The sequence below is a fragment of the Cheilinus undulatus genome, linkage group 18, assembly GCF_018320785.1.
Source record: "Cheilinus undulatus linkage group 18, ASM1832078v1, whole genome shotgun sequence".
NCBI lineage: Eukaryota > Metazoa > Chordata > Actinopteri > Labriformes > Labridae > Cheilinus > Cheilinus undulatus.
Genome location: NC_054882.1, coordinates 8,378,049 through 8,402,155, shown reverse-complemented (window position 1 = coordinate 8,402,155; position 24,107 = coordinate 8,378,049). Strand labels below are relative to the sequence as shown.

Below are 24,107 nucleotides of genomic sequence, written 5' to 3'. Positions count from 1 at the left end.
CTGCCGAAATTCAAAAGAAGAAGGTTGGTCTACTGAAGAGAAAGGCAGTGCAGACTTTAAACTCAGTGTGCATCCTAATTCTGCATCAGTCCCTTTACCCCGGGCATGTCCAGCTGGAAGGAGACATCAGGAAAGACCTAGAATGTGCTTGAGGGGAATGTCTAAGTTGACTTGCTCAGCCTGCTACCACCGTGACCCGGCCCTGGGTTAGTGGGATGATGGGTGGATCGTCTGGCTTAAGGGACAAAAACATCTGAAATGAAACCCTGAAACCCAGTTTTTGGTAGCTTTTATCAAACCAAATTTTGGATTAAAAATATGACCCAACTCACTGGGTCAAGGCTCTAACCCAACCCTGCTGAGTAGAGATAACTCAGGGTTGGGTCAGTCCCTTTTGGACCGAGTGCTGGGTTGAGTTAAATAGTAGTTAAGAGGGTAAAGATACAAATATTATAAGGAACTGGAAGCCTCATTGACTCTTTATCTGTCTTGTGGATTGCTTTCACAGAGTTTGCAGATAAGAATGCTTTTTATTGCTTTGTGCCATTAGCAGGCCATGATTTGTTCCTTCGTTCCAGCATTTTTGGGCACGCAGTCATGATCTACTTTTATTTCCACAAGCAAGACAACCGTTAAAAACAACACATCCTTTTAAAAGTGACATTACAAAAGAACTTATCTTTTAAGAGGGAAAAGCTCGATAAGTGTGAGGAAATAAGACGAGGGAGGACACCCAAACAAAATTAAACCAAATCAAAGATAAATAAAGCCAGAGGGGAGCAACAGTACTGAGTAAAATGACTACTCTACATCACCATCATCATCGTCTTCTGGCTCTTTAATGAAAAACAACACTGAAAAGCAGATAGCTATGAATAAAAATACTCTCACCATAGGGAAAGCTTTTACCCAGCATGGAAGAATAAATAAAACAAACAGCATCCGTTTCATTAGATCCATCCAAACTTTACACAAGTGCCTTCTTGTCTCGTTCAGTTGGGAAGAAAAATCAGACTAATATGTACATAGCCTGCTTCTAGTGAGAACTGCTTTTTATTTTTATGGTTTTTTGCATTTATACATTCAAAATGTGACCAAAATGAATCAATTCATCTTCTTCTTTTTTTTTTTTTACACTAAATCGTTTGAGGCACTTCATAGATTCGGGCCAAAATTACAAAACTGTTCAGAAAAAAAGAAATACCATTAAATGTGTTTAACCTCTCACTTTACAAAGGCCTTCTTATGGTGCTTACAACAATGAAAAGGTACACAAATCGGTGATAAAAACATACAAATTGACCAGTGTAGCATCATATTTAAATACAAATTCTCACTCTTTAAGTACTTTAAATTTAAGGAAGCTCTCATTAAGTACTGACACAGTCTTGTTGGGTAATCACAATAAATTTCTCCACATAAATTCAGTTCACACACTTGAAAAAAGGCCATTGCACAGTAAAAAGTTAACACTGTTTCCATTTAGCAGCGAGTGGATCGTGATTGTGAACCCTTCAATGCCACCTGAATGCTCTTTCCCTTTTGTGACTTTGCTAAAAACAGACTGTAAACATTTCAACCCTTGTGTTTTTTTGGGGTCAGCTGGAGTTACGACTGCATAATAAAAGGGTGGATATACATTTGGCAATCCCATGATCCTCCCCTGCACGTGAAACCACCGCCAGCCTACATTCGACAGTGCAGTATTTGGTTCAGAGATCTAGAGAACTCGGTGAGACAGACTTTAAGACTAATTTGGCACTTTTACTCTTAGCTGGAAGAAGGATCCACCTCAGACTTCAGAGTCTCTTTTAAAACATATATACTGTTTATATAGTTTCTTTTCCTGCTGTGTGAACTCACGCAGCATGCCTTCATTTCAGTTTTAATACTATAGAGCAGCGATAAAATCTCAAGCGTCTGGGCAGGTTTTTAGGAACGCTCAAGCACAAAAGGACGTACCAGCTTTACATTTCTGCCTTTAAGCTGATTCATCTATCCATAAGTGTGCACACAGCTTGTTAGCCTCGACCCTGTCACCTTTCTTTTACAACATAAGAGTATACAGCCTTCAGAGAGAGCTTTAAAAGAAAAAAATCCTCAGAAACTAAAGCATGTTAATGTTAGAAAACACCACATAATAGTTTATACAAACCCAATCCCGTGCAAGATGGAACATTGAATAATGTAATTATTCTACAACTTTTCAAGTCCCAACTATTTTGAAACATTTTGTCCTTCTCAAGTTCAAACTGCACATAATTATCATCTAAATAGGAGGTGTATTGGTGCAAAATATAACTTCATTTTACATAATGTCCCAATTTTTTTAGAAATGATGTCCAAGTTACTATTTCAGACTATCCCATCTAAGTAATATTGACTATCAGCAATTAATGTCAAAGCTACCAGATAAAATAACAAGAGTCTCTGTTTTTACTGACTGAAGCCACTCCTGAAATTGGAGCAGAAAAATAATGCCTTTTGTGGACTCTGAATCCCAGAATGCATTGCAGAATGCATATCCCTTTAAATGATATGGTGTATCCAATGTTAAAGTAAGATTTAGTGTCAAGAATTTAAATATAACGATTTTCTACTTCAGGAAATCAATCTTTAAAGTAGAGAGGCACCATGTTTTTTTTTTTTTTAACCCTTTTTGTGGACTCAGATTCCCAAAATGCTCATAGCCAAAAGTGCCATAACCTTAAAAATACTCAACTTTTCTTAGTTTTTATTTTCCTTGACAATCTACAACTGATGTTAGGTTATGAGCAGGTTTTAACTTGTCTTCTACAAACCAAAATTTAAAAATATTCTTAAAAAAGCTGCTAAAGGCATTCTGGGTACAGTAGTCCATAGTTCACATCTTGGCTAAAATTGCTTTCACTGTTTACCGATAACGCCATGTGTTTTCCTCTCATCGTAAATCATGCAAATATGGGGTTAACTTTTTTTACATTAAACTTCCCTGTTTTTATTGAAATTCTACATTGTTTTCATAATGTACAGATAATGTTTGTTCTTGGACAAGTTTTCATATGGTTTTGCAAGACCAAAAATGCAACAGTTTCTTTAAGAGCTTCTAATGGCATTCTGGGAATTGTAGTTCATAGCTTGATTTGTTTTAAATGTTCTTTTGATAACAGATGATGTCATTTATTTGAACCATGTATTAAGTAAAAGGGTTCACTGGCTTGCAGATCATTATCTCCGTGTGTGGACTCAGAATCCCAGAATACATTGCAGCTAAAAGCATTGTAATCTTCTGAATACTAAACTCAGAATGGAGTTTTATTTTCAGATAAACTTTTCTGGTCCTGATTTACACTTTACACAATGTCCCAACTTTTTTGAAAGTGGGTTGCAGTTGCTTTCTGCAATATCACAGTTAATCAAAAACCCAGAATTTCAGAAATCAGCATTTCAAATACAGCACACTAATTTCTTCATGGACTCAAACCCCCAGAATGCATTGCAGACAAAAGTGCCATAACCTTATAAATGAGTGACTCAGCTGTGTTTTGTTGTTTTCCTTGATAATCTATGGCTAATGCTGGTTCTTGGGCAAGTTTTCACATGTTCTTGCAAGGTGCGAAGCGGAATAATATTCTTAAAAAGCTAAAGGCATTCTGGGAACTGTAGTTCTTAGACTAGGTTTTGTCAAAAATTGTGCTTTCTTCTTCAGGAATTTCCTCTTTTTTTTCTAATGACTAACTTTATAACAGTAAAGTTTTTGAAAGTTTAATGATATGACTAAAGAAATCTCACTAGAGACGCGTTGCATTCTGGGATTTGCTGTTTTTTAGTACAAGCTTCCTAAATGTGTATTTGAAGGGCATTATTTCATTCTGTTTTGGGGATTTGAAGAACGAAGACGCTACATAATGAAAGAGGATTTTTTTCCTAAAGACCAGCTGAGGATCTCTGAAGGCTTTTTCACAGCTCGTTCTCGTCGATGTCTTTAAGTACTTCAGTCAATCTAAAAGGCCTCTCTGGTACATAACTCGAAGCGCTGCTATTTCTTGCCCAGCAAGAGCTAATCGTTGCTTTCATATTGCAAACGTCATCTTTTCAGACCAGGATCTGAACTCGACAGAGACATCGGGCTCCTTTCACGTGAGCCTTCAGTCCTCGAGTCCGTCCTCTGGAGGTCGAATCACACTCGCTCTCGAACATCATCTTCACCTCTGTCATACATTCTTATTATTCTAAAACTGTAAACAAAGAAACAAAAAGATGGATCAAAAACCAGAGGAGTCTACCTGTCATGAAAAATAACATCGCAGTTCTGTTGTAAAATAAGTTACAAAAAAAAAAAGAAATAAAAATCTTTGCGTACAGTACTAAAAACCTAAACTAGACCTTTCAAACTTAAGAACCACATGTTAAGTCTATAAATATCTTTACAAATATACACGTTAATTATTCAAATAAACCTTTTCTGTGTCACTTTAAACGATTAAATGATTTACACTTTCATGACAGTGTCTTCTAGATTGCAATGCTTCCATCCTAAAAACAATACTTTAAAAAATGTAGTTTTTTTGTCTTTTAAGTACATGTCTGTGGACAGCATCATGATACATATTTCCATTTATATATTTACAATAAATCATTTTCTAGATATATATAAAACCTCCAAACCTTGCTGTTCTAATTACTGATGGCCCTGAAAGTTCGCCTCATGTTTGATGAGGAATTTGTTACACAAAATGTTTTCTCTGGATGTTAAAATGGTGTAAAAATTCATAAGAAAACACATTTTAAGCTCTTGTGATGCTCCTCGTTGAGTTCTGTAAAAGCTGAGACGAGTTTTCGAGAGTCATAGGAAGAACAAGTCCCATCATTGAGTTGATTCTGGCTTTGCTGGTATCTTGTTGATGGATTTTCTTTAAGATCTGCACGATCTGAAAGCTCTGTGAAGACGAAAGGATAAAAATCGGAGGTCCTCGCCTACTAGCCACTGACCAATGCCCTTCATTTCCTCCTCTTATAACCTTTTAGTCATTTTTAAAGTCTCAGGAGGTTTTTTAATCCCAGTAGGCACGGAATGGTTTCACCCCACAGATTGTCCATAAGAAAAGACTGGCCCGAGTACAAAAATATAATTTCTTTTCTGAAAAATGGAACATAAACATGGTTTAACGGCAAAAAAATGATCCTTCACTGGTTGAGGAGTCTGAAGAAGAGTCCAAAAGAGCTTAAGACGAGCTGTGGAAGAGTCGCATGCAGAGTCTGAATTTCCACACTTTAAGGAGTCACTGAGAGGAGTTTCTAAGAGAGGAGGTCAATGTTCAATCCTCCCCCCTCCTCCTCCCTGGCTCAGCTTTTATGTCCTGATCACCCCGTTACTGGGGAGCTGTTTGGGAAGACAGGGCTCGTCAGGCAGCGGGTCGTGGGCGAAAACCGAGTCGTCTCCTGAGGAGCAGGTGCTGTTGGAGTCCTGACAGGTGGGCGAGTACTGCTCGAAGGGCACGGCCAGGTCCAGGTACTCCTGTCAGGGGAGACACCAGAGGTCAGACTGGAGAGTCACAGAGAAATCACAGAGTAGTTGCACAGTAAAGTGAAGAAATATGAAGTTTAAGGCTGCATCCAGAAGGTTAATGAAGTCTTTTAAAACAGGGGATTTCAACTAGTGGGTTGGGACCCTAAAGTGGGAGCTATTTCCAGTGGGTTATTGATGTGTGCTAGGAAAAAGGAGTTGTAAAAAGTCTATGGTGTCCAGAAGTTTAGAGTGCGCACATGCAAGCATGCTACATTTAACCCTTTCATTGTAAAATGAAAGTTCTACTATGAGGGTGCAACAAGCTTGCTTTTTATGCTATAAAGGAGGAGGCTGGGGTGGAGGAGGTTAAGCTTTGCCAGCTGCAGCAGTGTGGTGCAATAGCATTAATGCCAGCAGGGCATCATATTCAAATACACTGCAGTGTTGAGAGAAAGAGCAGTGATTGGCTGTGGGAGCTGGGAGGTGATAATTAGGATCAGCTGGCTGATCCCGGCTGGATGTATGACTTCCTTGACTTGCATGCTTCAATTTTGGGTTGACATAACCCCCCAAAATGTTGCTGTTATAACACTTAATTAACACTTTGGCTTTTCTCTTCCAACACAATCATAGACAATAAATTTTTTTTTTTGTTAATCCATATTAAAGCCAACTGACTTCATCTTTTCTTTCTCAGTCTTTTACACAGTTTTATATTGGGCTATAAAGAAGATTTCCTATTGAGTTTAAAAGCTTTAACTCATCAGTGTTATCTGGTCTAAGTTAACAGTAGTCCAAGGTGAAATTAAAGGTACATTTCTATGATTTTCCTCCTGTTTCTGTGCTTATCAGTGAGCAGCAGCTGTGCAGGGAGACTTACGTCGGTGGAGGTCATTGATAAAACCCGGTCATGATCTTCCACCAGCTGTCTGAAGGTCGGCCTCTGCGACGGCACGGCGTGCCAGCACTCCCTCATGATCATGTACCTGAAACAGCCACATCAAGGCTTGGTTACTTTGCAGCTCTTCCATTACCAACTTAAATACATTTCAAATAGATCTCAAAGGGACTACTTTGGTCTGCAGCTGGATGGGGACGGTCTGTAATTGAGGTTAAAGCAAAGTAAAGGCTCATCATCATTTTAGTGGTCTTTGCTTTCATTTGTTTCCAGCAGCAATAAGACTCTTTCACCACAAATGACAGTAATGGAAGTCTTCTTGTTACAGCCACAGAACTAGTAAAAACCCAAAGGAGCTGTTCATGCATATGATGGTCAGTAGATACCTCAAAGACATTTAAAATAAATCTGAAAAAGTACACAAGAAGGAAATTAATCTTTATTTTCTAGTGATAATGACACTATCATTGATATTTCTTATAAATCTATGTAGAGTTAAAGTTAGAAAAGTCATGTTTCCAGCTGTTGTATCTATAAATATCTATATCTAATAAGTTACCTGCCAAAAACTGAATCTTCTTCACTGAGATATTTAAATTTAAAATCACCCAACAGTCATTTTACTAAGCTGATCTTGAACACATCATAATATAAACATCTGTCAGCTCATCAGTGAGCTTTTTAACTTTCATTCTGCCCATTTTATCACAGATTCCAACACTGGATTTTTATTTTTACACCACAGGACATATATTGAAAAAATCAGTCATTATCAGAGGAAAACCAGCATTGTTATCTTAAGAAATCAACAAAAAAAGATGATATTTTAAGAAAAAAACAGAAAAACAATAAAAACATAAAATAAAAACATTAAATCTTAACCCGAATTTTTCACCATTTCACCTTAAATGAAACTATAATTGACTAGTTTTTTAAAAATTAGTGCCCAACTGCACACAGTAGGTCCCCTTTTTATCAGCTGAGACCACCACTGCTCCAGACAAGGTCTGACTTTCTCTCTCCTCATAGTTTCAAACCCAGATCAGACTTCCCGCACCGATCTTCTCCCTGCAAACACAGGCGACCAGACAGAATAATAACCCCTCCAGACACTTACAGTTCATGTGTGCAGTTTGCAGGTTTGTCCATCCGATGTCCCTCCTTCAGCAGCTTGAACAGTTCCTCTACAGGGATCCCTGGATACGGAGATCCACCCAGGGTGAAGATCTCCCACAACAACACCCCATAAGACCACCTAAACGCACAAACACATACAGAATAGCCAGCATGAATACAGATGAGAGGTCAAACATTTCTCTCCGCCTGGAGCAGTCAGAGTTCAGAGAGGGGCTTGTGTTCCCCTGATAAACCGATGAATCTGTTTGGGGGAAATATTGATCTTCAATAATGTTTACTGCATCCAATTTAAGAATCTATTTGACTTTCTCATTGTGTGGGACAGTCAGTCAATATTTGTGAAAATCAACCCTCAAGCTAGAGAGAAGACGTGTTAAGACTCAAAGTCATTATGAAGACATAGGAACTAGAATCTGCTGTGTCAATAGAAACAGAAAAGAGGTGAAAAAGACAGTTTTATCTTATACAATGCTTAAGTCTGTGATCAGAGTGTGTTTTTACAGAAGAGGAGAAAAATAAGTCATATAAGTCATTCTCGTATATTTAGCATTGAGCCTGATAGAGGTAAAACGGCAGTTTCTAGGTATAAACACTTTTCAACACGGAGAAAAAAGGTGGGAGTACTTTTCAGATAAAGTTCATCATTGATTTTAACCTTTTCATTGAATTAAAAGAGCCTGAACTTTATCTACAGTTACAGTCCAGCTGCTGTGCGAACCATCCTCTCTCTCTCCCTCTCTCTCTCTCTCTCTGTCCACAGTAGTGGCTTGAATTCACTGCTAAAAGCCTAAATGAGTGAAGGTAATCAGATAATGGTGGTCTATTAACTCAGGCTGCTATTGTTCAACCGTTTGTCCAGTGAATCAGAATTGGACCCCTCCTCTCTCTGCAGCGTTCAGAGGGTTTAATCTAATTATCCTCGCTCTGGTCCAGAGCCCTGAAAACAGACGCTGCAGACCGAGTCGACTGGTCCTCTGAGCAAACACAGAGAGAGAGGACACTGGAGTGAAAGAGAGACATCTACGACAAGAGCTGAGGACAGGCGGACTGCAGAACGTCGCCCCGTTGTCATTCTTGTGTTTATGGCATGAATGAATCAGGTCTTTAGGATCAGGATCAGAGACGAGTGGACTCAGGCTACGGCTGTTTGCATTCACGGCTGGATGTTGACGATGGATTTTCACAAGCTTTGATGAGTCTAATGAGAGGCGGCAATCAAGATGTAAAGTCTAAATGTTTCATCAGCACCTGCAGCGATGAAAGCTGACAGAATGAGAATGAGGGGAATGAATTGTGATGTTTGGGACTGAAGGAACAAGACTAGAGCTGGGAAAAGAGCTGATTGATTGTGCCGTTAATAGATCAGTGGGGTCACTGTTTTTGCTTTAAATATCTGCACTAGTAGGAAGATGTTGATCCTCCTACTGAATTTCTGTAATGTTTTATAAATAACATTTAAAATGCTTTATTTGCATGGAAAGGACAGGCTTCTATTGCCAAAGCAAATCTGAAATAAAAGCAAACATACATAGATAGATCTCTGCAGGTCAGACACAATGAGCACAACTGGTGAGACTCTAAAAATCAAGTCTCTGATATGGTTAAGTCCCCGAAAGCAATCCTGTATTTTGTGGTAAAATCAACTCAGCTGGTTTGGGTCCTGCTGTGATTGGGGTTAAGGAGGCATAGGTTAAAGACCCTGTAAAGTGAAATCCAAAGTTTTTGTCTTAACACTCTAAAAATGTTGGAATATGGTTGCTGTAAACAAGTGAAAACACTGATATCTACATGAGACTGAATTCTGGATTTAGGCCATTTCATCTCTTTCCTGACTTGGTTTCATGTGGGCGGGGCCAATATGTGGACTCACGATGTCATGAGCCCACAGTAGAGAATGACCCCGCTCCTCTAACGCTACAATACTGTGGAAGGAAGCAGTCACCTGGAGCAGGGACTTCTGGTTCATTTTGTGCACAGGAACTGTTGTGTACTTTGTGTTGAACATGAGTTACAATTAAATGATTTGAGTGTATCAGGACTGTAACACCTGCAAATGTGATAAACATAACAAATTTCCCTCAAATGTAACAACAGTCTCCTACTGCAAATTGAACAACTATTACATTTGAAGGGATTTATTACGTTTGTGGGAAAATAAAATCACTGTCTTTCAAAATTGTATTGGTCATTGTTTGTTTGTTGTAGCCTTTATACAGCAAGAGTTTTTTGTTCGCCATGAAACAGGAAGTTTTTTCCCAAGAGTCTTTAAACACTGGTAGAGCCATGAATCTCAGCACAAAACTTTTGAATGAGAAAAGTAGATGATTTATGTCAATTCAGGAAAATGCTGCAAAATCCTTATTGAATTAAACCCTCAGATGGGTTTCTTCTCATCCAAATATAAGTAATTTTACAGTTCATCGAGAGCTGACAAGAACAGAACTTTTTTAAAGTGAACAAAACTCCCAGGACACGGTTGTGCTGGCTCGTCAAAGTTTGTTGTCACTCCCTATTAAAGTAAGTAACTTTGACTTAGACATACAGGGTCCAAACTTTTTAAGACTTAAACAAATTTAGAGTGGGCAGGGATTTCAAGCTATTGTAAATCAATATTCAAACATTGAAATCCACTCTGTCAAAAATAATGGCTCTAGCAGTGTTTTAAGAGTGAAAAAAACTTCTTCCTTTTGAATGGCGAACAAAAAAAAAAATGCCATGTCTACATTTTTGTGATGAAACTTGACTTTAAGCTAACTTGAGCCGACTGGCAACAAACAAACAATGACCATAGGCATTTAATTTTCATGTTCATATTACATTTGTGGGAAATAATTAGTTTTTAAAAGCTGGAGATCTTTTCTAACACGCTCCGCTCAACCTCTGCTGGACTACTAACCATCCCCACGTCACGCCTCAGTACCATGGGTGCCCGAGCCTTCAGCTGCTCAGCACCCAGACTCTGGAACTCCCTCCCCCCACACATAAGACAGTCAGACTCCATCACTTAATTCAAATCCCAACTCAAAACCCACCTGTTCAAACTGGCATATTCCCTCTAACTTGACACTGTGCACTTCACTTGTCCTTTATGTTGATGTTTTAATGTTGTTTTATTATGCTTTTACTTTATGTAAGGTGACCTTGGATGACCTGAAAGGTGCCTCCAAATAAAATGTATTATTATTATTTATTATTATTATTGCAAAATGGATAGACAGTTTTACTCTGAGGAGAAGGCTCGGCTCAAAAGGTGCTCTCCCATATGGATGGACACATTTACGACAATGTGTAGTGAATATAATAGAAATTAGTTCAAAAGCAATTAATCTGAAGTAGCATGAATCTAAATATGAGGATGCAATGAGCTTTATATTAAGGAGGAGGCTGAGGTGGAGGAGGCTAAGCTGCACCAGCAGCAGCAGTGGCATGGTGCATCAGCGTTTATGCTAGCAGGGATTAGTGAAATAAAATATTTAATATACCGGAGTGTTGAGAGAAAGAGTTGTGATTGGCTGTGGGAGCTGGGAGGCGATAGTTGGGATCAGCTGGCTGTCAGCTGGGCGTATAACATGTTTCCTGCATGAACTAAAGCTGAGCTCCATCTATTATTCTGTGGGAACTTTATTATGGTTTCAAAAACTACCTTAAAAACTATAGATTTGTATTATAGTTGTGGTTTGTTATGTTTGCATGCAGTTATTATGTTTGCAGATGTAACTTTTTTGAACATTGTCATCACAAAATACTGTTATAATACTGATAACCTTGATAATTTTGGTTACTTTAACCGTGATATGAAATTTCAACATTGTTGAATCTCTAGCTGTGGTGTCTGGACACCTGACATAACAATCATGAAACGTCTACATCCTTAGACACTCTGAAGTACAGCCAATCGGGATTTACTACATCATGATACCAGTGTATAGCTGATCATATAGAGCAGCATCATCAGTGGGCACAGGACCAAGAGCAGATCTGACACCCATGCACAACAGCTGATCGACACTGATTTGCACCTCCTCTAGCATGTACCCATTCAAACCCAACTTAAAATTCCAAGTTATCACTTGAATTTTAGTTGTATTATCTTTACTGTAAATAAATAAAGCTATTCTTAAAATACAAGATGGGGAAATCCATCAGAAGTGAATCCACTTTAGGTGTTTTGCTCAGCTCTTCATTCAAATGGGGACAGGTGGAGCCAGAGGTCCCTGCTCCACCTCCTCCTCCTTGGTTCAACATATCAGCTGTTTTTTCTCCATCCTTTTTGCTGCTTTTAAAGGGTTAGTGAGTGTGAAAGTGTAGTGAGATTTGTTCTCTGTGGTTTTTATAGATCCTGGGACACCTCTAAAGCCTTTAAAATAAAATCCACACCTCCACAGTGCTGGCAGCGGGAGGAAAATCACTGGCAAAGGAATAAAAAGGTTAATGTCGGCGCTATATAACCTTGATATATGTATTTAAAAATGTGAATACACGTCTAGATTTACTGGAGCTGCGTTAGAAATGTGTGAACCAACAGTGTGAAAATGGCTCCTGAGTGTTCTCACAGCTATACGTTTAAATGTTTGCAAGCTGCACCAACTGTTGGATGAAAAGTGTGCTGTGAGCTGCTAGAGTTTCCTTTTGTTCCTTTATTTCTCCGTTTCCTTGTTTGGCAGTGATTGTGTGACAGATTTGTTTAAATGTTTCTCCGTCTGTTTGAGTGAAAACCATCAGAGGTCAGGAGTCAGAGTCCCGCGGGGGTTTGAGAGCGTAAACTGGCTGCAGAGCAACTACTGTATGAAGCGAAGAGGAGGAGGAGGAGGAGGAGGGAGGAGGAGGTTTGGCGGGAGGATCGACTCTGTAATCCAGACCTGCTGAAATAACAGAGCGGCCCGATTCTGCTCTCGACCCGTTCCCAGTCTGGTGTAATCACACGGCGAGCCAGTGTTGACAGAGGCCCGTGTTTGGCTTGGATGGCTGTGCTGGGGACACGACGTCTGACTGAAGAGAGGAGGGGGTGAGGAGAAGAGGTTGAAAGGGGGGTGCAGCTACCACGGGACAGATTGACTTCGTGACCTCTTCGCCTAAAATCGCCTTTCTTCTTCTGATCGCAGCCTGCACAGGAGCAGTCCGAGGTCATAAAGGGTCTCTGCTGCTGTGATTCGTTTGAATTATTGTGGAAAAGCACCCCTAGGGAGCACCTTTAATAAACCCCCGACCCTCTTATCTTATCCTGCTCTGGTTAGGTCGGATTTACACTGATAAAACAACAGTAAGAAGCTGCCTCTCTGTTGTGTTTTTGCCTCTCTCTGATGTCTTGTTAGGAGATTAAAGAACAAACGCAGCCAGGAATGTGGAGCTCAGGATTATGAAGCGAGCACAGATGACAGCGAGCGGGAAATATTTGGAGAGGGAATGCTATGATTCCATATTCACACGCACAAACTCAGCTTTTGATGCTAACACGCTCCGTCATGATATTTCAACACCCGGATTCCTACAGTGTACAGCAGCTACACATGAACGGACAGTTGGCATGTGACGGTTGGGTTTGTGCAAACTCACACATCGCTCTGGTGCGTGTAGACCCGGTCGAACAGAGCCTCCGGAGCCATCCATTTCACGGGCAGACGACCCTGCAACAACAGAGGTGACAACAGAACCGCTTCAGTCAGCAGAACCTTTCTGTACGGAGCAGACAGCAAAACATGGACCCAAAAACACACTTTGTTTTTGTCCTGACTGTCCTTGAACTCATCATCACAACCGCAGCTGCACTGTTACAGCAGGTGTAGAATACTGACCTCACTGAGGCCCAACAAATCTACCTCTAAAGGAATCATTACTACCACAAATGATATTTTAATGAGTCAAAAGCATTCATCAACATCTTGACATTTTTATGAGCATGAAAATTATATAATTTCTTTCTTTATAGTGCTTATTATAAAGGATGTCCATGAGGGGGGATAAAGGGAGCGCCATTTGGGGCCCACCCAACTGGGGGTGGGGGGTGGGGGGGTCTATGGCCATCAGAAAAATCACGGTCCATTGTAAAGTTAAGCTGCAATAACCATGTTTAATCTTTAACCTAAATAAGAACCACTCTTATCAAAGCAACAAAAACAATTTCTGTTTTTTTACTTTTATGCTGTAGTAGAGTATGGCCTTTTTCAAAATGTAAACCCCTTTTCTTAAAACAAAATTACCAAAGAATTATTGAACTAAAACATTCTGAAAGCAAAGTCAGACTTCATAGCTAAGCTGAACACAAATATAAGGATGCCAGAGAATGAAGAAGAAGGAACTGAAATAGCTTTAAAGGAAAATGCATGTAATAATTGAAAAAAAGAGGCCAAAGAAGTTGTCAAAATTTGACAACAAAAAATGGTTAAAATTGCCAACAATGCATAATAGAGGCAAAAATGTACAAAAAAGGAAAACAAAGGTTAAAAAAAGGTGAAAAGTGGCAACAGAGGGGCTTAAAAGAGACAAAAATGAGATAACAGCAGCAGAAATGGGCTAAGAAAGTGGCAAAAAAAGGTTGAAGAAATGGTGAAAAGCGGTTAAAAAGTGGCAAAATGGGTTAAAAGTGGCAAAATGGGACACAGAGGCTTAAAAGTGCAAAAACTGGCAAAATAGGGTTGATGAAATGGTGAAAAACAGTTAAAAAGTGGCAAAATACTGTAAAAATAGGCATCACTGGGTAAAAAAGGCTTATATGTGCAAAGAGTCGATAAAAATAAGTTTTAAGTGGCGAACATGTAGCAAAAAGGGCATCTAAAGTTGTGGAAAGGATTTAAAAGTGTAGCAAAAATATGTTTAAGGTGGTAAAAAGTAGTTTTCAGAGGGAAAAAAATAGAGTATAAGAGACAAAAATTACATAACAGCAGCAGAAATGGGCTAAAAAGGCAAAAAGGGGCAAAAATAGGTGTAAGCAATGGAGAAAAGCAGTTAAAAAACGGCAGGCATGATGTAAAAGTAGCCAAAATTGATCAATAGAGACGAAAATGACATAACAGCAGCAGAAATTGGATAAGAAATGCTAAAAGGGAAAATGTTGTTGGAAGAAATTGTGAAAAGCAGTTAAAAAGTGGGGAAAATTGGTTTAAAGTGGCATTAATGAAATATAGAGGCTAAAATGAGCAAAGAGAGGCAAAAGGTGGTTTTAAGCTGCAATAAAGTGACAAAAATAGGCAACTTGAGTGGTTTAAAAGGGTAAGAAAATGTAGTAAAAAAGGCAAACATGGGTTCAAAGTAGAAAAAAAATGTTGCAAAAACTGACCGAAAAGTGATGAAAGGGGTCAAAAGTGGCATTAACACCTCATGAAAGTTGGACTATACTTTCATGAGAATTTCACTCTTCAAAGACCTATTTTAGCTAGTCTTAGTCTGGTATTACTCAAGGAAAAAAACTTAGTCAACAAACATTTTTAGTCATAGTTTTAGCTACAAAACATTGTGTCAAACCAGCTCTGACTTCTCTCCACTGGCTCTCTGTTGGCTTCAGGAAGTGCTTTTTAATGTTTGATAATGTTTTCATTGTTTATTTTACTCTTACATGATATTTTATAGGGTTTTAAGCCTGTGCAGGACTTTGGTGTATTTAGATTTTTTAAATATGCCTAGATAAATTAACTTTGACTTGACTTTAAAAAATGGCTTGAAATATGTGTCATGAATCCAGAAGATATGTTTTTTTTTTTTAAGTAATAATGGAAAATATTAATTTCTCTGAGAGATTCTAACTTTTGAGACACTCCTGTAGAAATCTGTTGACTTACGTTTGGTTTCACTTTCATAATGACACAAAAATAACTCTTGGGGAAACAGACTGTACAAAGAGCCTGAACTTAATAATTTCCTCTATCTACTCTCCTTTCCGTAGAATACCGAGAGCAATTCCCACTGCACCACTGAAACCCTGGAAAAGAAGTAAATTACATTTTTCTGTCAGGATCTTGATGGATTGAGACTCACATTTGTGGTCTTTTTGTAGTAGTCTATATTGTGCACGTCTCTGGCGAGACCGAAGTCGGCGATCTTCATAACATTGTCCTCCGTCACAAGGACGTTTCTGGCAGCCAAGTCTCTGTGGATGCACTGAGGGAGGAAATACAAAGACATCAAACACACATTGACACAATGCATCGCTCAAACACGCTTGCACACACACATTTGCATACGCTGATACACTGCAGACGACTTTCATTTAGCTTTGACGGACAATATAACTTGCAAATATTGACCTTTACCTGGCGATTAATCATTTTAAGGTCAAGTCCTCAAACTTTTTCAGGAAACTTTTTAATTCTGGATAGAAAGGCCTTAGAGGACTGATCATTTTGGCAATTACTTGGGAGTTTTTGTAGGATATTAGGGAGTATTTATTGAAAATTCTTCCAAACATGTTGCATACATCCATCAAACATGACTTTAAATTTGCATATCTGCATTAGCAACACATTATCTCAGCTCTGACCTTCTGCGAGGCGAGGTACTCCATGCCTCGGGCGACCTGGTAGGCGCAGGACACCAAGTCTTTGAAGGTGAGCTGCTCGTCTGGGATTTTACACGTGTCGAAAGAGTAGTCCATGCCCGGAGGCCGCCGCGCCCGCAGGTACTCCCTCAGGTTACCTTTAGAGGCGTATTCCACCAAGACGTACAGAGGTCCTGTGAGAAATACAGAGCATAGATTCACTTACAAGACACGGATAGTAAAGTGTTAATAATCTCCTCTATTCTGTGTTGCAGCCTCACCGTCCTGCGTGCACGCTCCCAGCAGGTTGATAATGTTTTTGTGCTTCCCGATCATTTTCATCATCTCCATCTCCGACACCAGGTCTGACAGATCCTTATCTGTGGCGTCATCTGAGACAAACAAGAGAAGAAAACAGATAAGAGGAAATGTATCTTAGTAAACAGAGACGAAGGGCAAAAATATAAAACATGTTCAATAAATGTCAGAGGAGATAACGACTTGAGTTTAGGAATCTGACAGAATGAGACCAGATAAGTGGAATGAATGAATGTCTATAGGGAGAATGACTGAGGGAAAAGAAAGACAGTTTTACTTTAAGAAACAACAGTCAAACTCATGTAGAACAATCTCTAACCTTTAAGCATTTTCACAGCAACAGTGAGCGGCTTGTTGGGCTTCTCCTTGTCAATGCCAACCGCCTCAGCCATCACCACCTGTCCAAAGCAGCCCTCGCCCAGAGGTTTACCCAGAGTCAGCCTGGAACAGGAATAAGAGAGTCAAGAAATTAGTTTTTGGTAGTGTTACTGTTGTTTTTGTAAGTAGTGTCACCGACTGTTTCCAAAGACTGTATGGAACAGGTAGATAAAGACAACATAGCCATCTTCATTCACCATACCATACCACACCATGCAACACCATACCATGCCATACCATGCAATATCATGTCATACCGTGCAATATCATGTCATACCATGCAATACCATGCCATACCGTCTAATACCATACCATACCATACCATACCATGCCGTGCCATACCATACCATACGATACCATGCAACACCATGCCATACCATACAATACCATGCCACCCCATACCACACCAAGGCATACCATATGATACCATACCATGTCAAACTATGTGACTTTTTTTTGGTAGTGTTTGGGCAATCAAAGATTGCTACATCACAAGCAAATGACATAGAACTATAAGGGTTTTATTTATTTTCTTTTTTTTTACTTAATTGGACTTCTTCTCACAACCACAGGTTGTATAAAACATGGACAAATTTGTATAAAACATGGACAGACACAGTGATGTCACTGTATGGTTTCTAGAGAGAGGTAATGAGACTAAAAGTGGTAGTCATCACTGCTGGCTCTACTTAACTTTCTGTCGATCTTTTTAGATAGAATGACTGTGGGCCTGTAGTGTCTTTGCAATTAACTATAACATACCCTATGGTCAAGGGTGCATTGTTTTGCACATTTGCACTGACTTGAAGTTTTCAACACTCATTAAAACTAGTGGAGCCACCCTGCTCAAATCTAGAAGTGCTGGTTTAAGTCTCTTCCTTCACTTTTATGACCAGAAGTCTGTGTCTGTGTTATAAACAGCCTATAGATGGTTTTTAATTCCTCTGCAGTTTTCACTGATGCTGATTTGACTGCCAAGCACATAACTGTGGGGGAAGGTGCCACATTGACCTTGATGCATTGATGGCTTTCATGTTTTCACAGCACGTCAGGGTGCAAGGACAACAGAAAGAGACCGTCAATTCTGAAATATGTTGCTTGGCAGCATAAGAAAAAGAAGTCATAACGCTCTATGTTTGCTTTCTGACAGGCGTGTAAACAGCAGTGATAGATGTAGACCTAAAGGACAATTTTTCAGGGTTTTTCTTACCGTGTTCGAGGAAACTCCCATTTGGGGTCTGAGGGCAGCTCCAGCTCTGAGACGTTGGCCAGCATTGGTCCATCGCTGGATGACAGGCGGGCGATCCTGACCAGCGGCGTGTTGGAGTTCATGGAGGAGTTGGAATCCAAGGACACCTGCTTGGGTGCAAAAACGGACTGTTATAGTCTCTGAAAAGGGAGAGCTGATGTGTCTTTAAACAAGGTGACAGAGGGAAGAGAACCACAGAGAACATAGCACTTTTTTATCTTTATGCTCAAATTGAAACTTTTATCTTTATAACCCGTAACTTTGCTAAGAGAAGAAAACAGCATACACTTAATCCGTCTTTTTGCAAGTCAGAAAACTGCTTTACTGAAACTGTATTCATCTCACATTATTGTCAGAAAGTCTAATTGGTTTTAGGCTGAAGATTCAGTATAATTGCTGTTTTAACCTTGTCTTCAACTATACTTCTGGGTGCATCATGAATTTAAAATTAGATAAAGGTCACTGTGCAATGCATTTCACTTTAGAATACCTTATGAGGTTGCATAAATGAACTCAGGCTGTATATAGCCACCTAATGTGCAGGATGTAAACTACAAACATGGCAACACATAAAGAAGGCTATGGTTTAACAAGTGACCATGTGAACTGATGACCTTCAGCCAAGTGCCTATGCAGATGCTGTCATAACAGCAGATGTTAAAAATTGAGCATTTTATCTTTGTTTAACATTCAATTAGCCTTGTTGGGTGGCGTTACCTTAAGACGTAAGTTGTTAAGAAAGTAACATGTTAGCTTACTGTCGTATGACCAGAAACTGAAACTATTTAACTACTCATTATACATGTGCTGACTCTACCATCATCACAGCCTAATTTATGGCCTATAGTCTGTTACTCTATAGCCACATAACAGTGTAACAGATATGATAACCTTACGGCTCTTCAATATGCTCAAAATCTGATAATGAACTGGGAATAGGTATACAACATTACACACAGGCTGTGCGTAATACTGCATACCACATTGAAACAACTGAGCGGCACAGCTGTTTCAGTAGAAACACTACCAAAAAAGGCTTCTGAACTTAAGTTCCAACCATTCATCATGAGGGTCTATGTCAATGATGTAATGTCACCATCTCTACCATCTTGCTAGCTTTACCTAGCACACTGATAAAGCTGTTTCCCTTTGCTGGCAACAAGGTTATAATAGTTTTGGATTTTTCATTAGCCTTTATCTCAATTTTGTAATTTTTTTGGGGGGGAAATTTTAGTTCAATTTTTATTCTTTTCTATGCCTTTTTAAATTTCTTATTTGTAAGAATGCGTAATTTTACTTTAGCTTTTATTAGTTTCAGTTTTTTTTTTCTATAGCAAAATGGGATACCTGTTAGGGACGAGACCCAAGAGTCTAAGAAGGTAAACAAACAATTTTTATACACATTCAAAAAGGATACTCTTCAATTTTTCTTTTATTTATTCTAATTTGATATTTGAATACAACTCAAAACCTAAAATTAAACATTGTGTGACATCTTTTTCAAAATCAGGCTGTTTTACTGTGACCTCTTTAATATAACAGGCTGTGTGTAAAACTATGTGTCTGACTGAAACAAAATTTTGAAAAAATGAAAAAACAACCAAATTTAAGATTTTATCTTAAGACTTTTTTAAAATAGTTTTAATCTAATACTTCTCTAAGAACCGTGGACAGCCTGAAAAGGTAAAAATAAATTGAACAGTTTTTTCACTACCTGTGTTTAAAAATAAGCAATGACAGATTATGTAAATTAAAAAAGCTAATGTGTTACATTACTTTTAACAACAAAATGGAATCTGAGAGCTCTAATGGGTTACTTTGTAATGCATTACCCCCTACACTTTTCATCTGTATGTCAAAATATATTAATTTAGAAACAGGCGTGTTTGACTGAAGGTCACCAGTTTACAGGGTAACTCAATAAACCAAAACACCGATCTTGTTTGCATTGAATTTTTCATGTCTTTTAATTAAATCTGAAGCAGAATTTATCTGTCCCAGCTAGTTTGACCGACAGGACAGTGGCTGTGCAGTGATAATGACACAGATGTGGACAGCTGTGAACTGGGGAAATTAGCTGTGTCACATCCATATCTGCATCCACGTAACCCGGATTGTCTTGACCAATGAAGGAGACGTGTGGCAGCTCTCATGCATGTGTACATGTAGTCAAATGTAAATAGATCTGTTAGCTTTAGTTTCAAATATGAGGCAAATAGACAGCATCAGAAATAATAAATATTAATAAGATAAAAAATTGCTGACATTATTGAGCTCTAGGAGGCAGATTATCTGTGTGCATGAAAACTCAATTATGGAAAACATCTTAAACATAAAACTGCAACCTTGATTCAAACTTCTTCTGTAAATTGCCACTTAATGGCTGAATAAATAATGACTAATTTGCAAAGATGAAAGGTTTTTTCATGCAAACATTGAATATCTCTGGACCAATGTCAAAGCTTAATTAGCAGCGCAGAGTTTCTCAAACAACCAGTCCAACTTGTGACACAAGCAGTGACTTTTACAAACAGCCAGCCTGTGGTGGAGCACAGGAGGAAGCTGACTGTAACAAAGACAAATGAAAAAGGAAGCAGAGGTGGGCGAGCGAGTGCATGGCGAGGTGGGATGGACGTCTCTATCCATCAGCCGGCTCCATTCCCAGACCGGTGGCCCCACCGCCCGAACCCGCTGGCTCGCCGTCCTCCCACCATTTATCTGAGTGCAGGGGGGGCCTGGGTGCCTACTTTTGATGGATCTGTTTGTGTCAGAGTATGCCAGCTCGGCCCCTTCAGGTGGGGTCCCGAAACAAACATGTCCACTTACCAGACTTCCCTCCTCCACCTCTCCACCGGAGGAAAATGAGAAAAACACTGTGAAGCTTCAGAAAAAACAACCCCGCCACAATTTCAGAGGCATGAAAAGTAATATCTGATAGAACATGCCAGGGGGTTTATGGGAGCTTTAGTCAGAGTTATGAAAAAGAAAGGAGAGAAGCGGGAGATTAGCTTTACAAAAACGAAGCAAAGATTACAGAAAAATGCAATAAGGTCTCTCCTGTGCTACCTTATAAGAGCATGTTTATGAAGGTAGAAGAATAGGAGAGATTTAGAGGCTACAATTAGAGCAACTTTCCAAAGTGAGCTTCGTACCTAATATAACCCACAAGTCAGCTTTTATGTCACAAAGACTAATTAGGGAAAATGTGTTTTTTTTCCAACCTCTTATTCCAGATTAATCCGTCTTTAGATGTCCTGTGTGTTACCAAAGAAGTAGCTGTGTATCATTTTCCAAAAACTGCATGTTCAAGCATTTTTGGGAGTAAAAACCTTCAATTATAAAACTGGAACAACTATGTTAAGGCTGTTCTGCACACAGTGGTTTTGCAGGGTGGTGTGTGCTGAATGATGACAATCTCCTCTGCATTTGAGGCATCTGAACCGCATTCACAAATGCACAAATCTCCTGAAAATGTCTTATTTTTTCTGGTTAAGCTGCATGTATAGGCAGTATTGAATCTTAGTCAAGGGTGCAGTTGGACTTATTTAGATGCTCTCCTCCAAGGTTCTCAATAAGCCTCTATAGAAGGCCTCACAGCTAACTGTGCATATCAGAGCAAGAACCAAGTCATGAGGTCAAAGGAGCTGCATGCAGAGCTAAGAGTCAGGATTGTTGCAAGGGCACAGATCTGAGGAAGGCTGCAAAAAATCTGCTGCACTGAAGGTTCCCAAGGGAACAATGGCTTTCATATTTCTCAAATGGAGGAAGTTTGACACAACTGGGGTTCTTCTAAAAGCTGGTTGCCTGGAGTAGGGACTTTAAGAGAGATGACCAAGAACCTGATAGCCACTCAGACTGAACTCCAGAGATCCTGTGTGGAGATGGGGTAAAGTTCCAGAGGGTCAACCATCACTGCAGCCCTCCACTGATCTGGGCTTTATGGCAGAGTGGCTAGTTGGAAGCCTCTAAACTGGTTGGAAGCTTGGCTTTTTTGCAAACTCTAAGTGAGCTTTAATGTGCTTTGCATTTGCATCAATGGAGGGCTGCAGGCCTCACGGCTTAGTTTTTACTCTGATATGCATTGAGGCCTTCGATAGAGAGGTGTGTGCCTTCACAAATCATGCCCAATCAGTTTCATTTCATTTCATTTATGTGTAATATTTGCAAAAAAATCTAAAATTCTGTTTTCAGTTAGTCATGATGGGGTACTGATGGTAGATTAATGAAAATAAACAGCAATTTTTTGACTATATTATCTGGCTGCAACATAACGAACCTGGAAAAGTGAGGAAGGTCTGAATACTTTCTGAATGCACTGTATGTTTTGTTCAGATAGATTTGGGGTGAGCTTAAGTGTGAATACTGGGTGAAAATTTCTGAAATATTCACCACAGGTGGGCAAGCACAGTTGCTTTATTATATACCTTTACGGCTGTCACTGTAATCTTCCCTTTTCTTTGGTTGATATTGTGATTACATAGTATTGTTATGAGGCAAGAAAGCCTCATAGAGGCAGTCCTCTTAATTTTTTCAGTAGTGCATATGTGGAAACAGCTCTAGATGATCCTTACATCCACTGTGGTTAACCATCATTGTGAGAAACCGAGAAAATGAGGCCTGTTGCAGTGCCTGGTAGACTTTGAAGAAGAACAAGACGGTGAAGTATTGAGAGAAGATTTTGATGCCCAGGAGCTCAGACTGCAGTCTTTTGATTAGTATGAAGTGGAGTGAAAAGAGAAGGGTGAAGGCTAACTAACAAGCGTGCACAGGGAAAGCCTGCAATAGAAAGACAGCCTGTTCTAGTCTTCACAGAGCTCTTGTCCCTCCTTATGTATATTTCTGAATCCTTGTTTTGACGCAGACTTGTCCTGGTCGACCCTCTGGTGTATGCTGACTCAATAGCCCTCTGAACACTCTCCTATAGCTGTCTTCCCTGAAAACATCCTACTACTGTAAGTAAAGTCTAGATTACCTGCTAAAACAGCGTCTACTTTGGCTTTAGCTCTGTATTTGCCACTCAGACACAAGAACAGCATTGATCTCCTCATCTAATTTCACAGTAGTGCTACAACAGCTCTGGTCCTGGTCTGAATTCCGTTTGAACTTTGGTTTTGGACTTAGCTTTGACTTTCTTGAATGCAGTCCTGAGAGACAATGACGTAAAGAGTTCTGCAGACTGTGGGCTGCACGGCTGCAGCTGCTCCACTCTATGTTTCTCCCCAAACAGTTGAGGGTCGAGTGTGCGTTACCCAGAGAGTGAAATCTAAAACTAACACTGACAGTCACAGGAGGGCATAAATATCCCTGAGCTGAATCTCCTCCAAGATAAATGCGAACACATGTCACCAGTGTGTAGCCTTCCAGCCTCCGCTAAAACGTCATCATAACAGCAGGATGGAGACAGATCTACGACAGATACATGAACAATAACCTTTTTTATTTATATGTGCCCTAACCTGCCTGTGCCATGCTCTGGTTGCACTCTGTCCTTTGAGACTTATAGAAGTTGAAAAGTCAGACATTACAAACTCTTCTGCAGGTTTCTCATTGTGACAGTGTTTTTCCATGACTCCCCCGGGCTAATTCAGGGAGCTTCCTCAAGTTAACAAAGTTACTCCCGTCTTGACTGTTGAGGTTGTTTTGCAGTTCAATTTAAAAGAAAAAAAAAAATATAAGAAATATAGCTAAAACAGAACCTTGTGCAATGAATTTCTAAGGTTCTGTTGAGTCTTTTGAGTCTCTGACTTTTTTAAGAGTTTATCCGACTTTGTGTCTGGAACAATCCCTTAAATTTCAAGTATTTCAAGGACTCCAAGAACCATCTATATTGTAACTTAATCTTCTGAAAAAGACAGTGAAGTTTGCTGGAATTCAAGAGTTTTATAACTCTTTTCATAGGGGAAAGTCTTCTACTGCTTTTTGAACATCATAACATCATTGGCATTTTATCATATCTACATTATTGAACCTACACTTCAGGCTGCAGTAAACTGAGAATTAAAGCCAAAACTGCACTCCTGCAATGAACTTCTAAGCTTCTGTTGAGCCTTCATTATGAAGAGTTTTTCCACCTTTGTGTCTGGAATAAATCCATAAATTTCAAACATTTCAGGCACTCTAAGTGTAATCTAGCTTGCCTCTTAATCTTTTAAGAAATAGAAAGGAGTTGAGA

At 39.4% G+C, this 24,107-nt stretch overlaps 1 protein-coding gene across 3 annotated transcripts in view; it reads right to left on the bottom strand.

The window, feature by feature from the left end:
- Positions 1-822: 822 nt before the first annotated feature.
- fgfr3 (fibroblast growth factor receptor 3) overlaps positions 823-24,107 on the bottom strand; it is a 141,421-nt gene continuing 118,136 nt past the window's right edge. For 2 of the 3 annotated variants that reach the window (XM_041812347.1, XM_041812349.1), the window contains exons 10-18: positions 17,897-18,045; positions 16,628-16,749; positions 16,272-16,382; positions 15,994-16,184; positions 15,492-15,614; positions 13,077-13,147; positions 7,504-7,641; positions 6,369-6,474; positions 823-5,497 (exon numbers count right to left, since the gene is read on the bottom strand). In XM_041812347.1, the coding sequence (XP_041668281.1) occupies positions 5,333-5,497; positions 6,369-6,474; positions 7,504-7,641; positions 13,077-13,147; positions 15,492-15,614; positions 15,994-16,184; positions 16,272-16,382; positions 16,628-16,749; positions 17,897-18,045 (1,176 nt within the window). In that variant the 3' untranslated portion in view covers positions 823-5,332. The remainder of the gene's footprint in view (positions 5,498-6,368; positions 6,475-7,503; positions 7,642-13,076; positions 13,148-15,491; positions 15,615-15,993; positions 16,185-16,271; positions 16,383-16,627; positions 16,750-17,896; positions 18,046-24,107) is intronic. The other variant, XM_041812348.1, reaches the window with a different exon arrangement.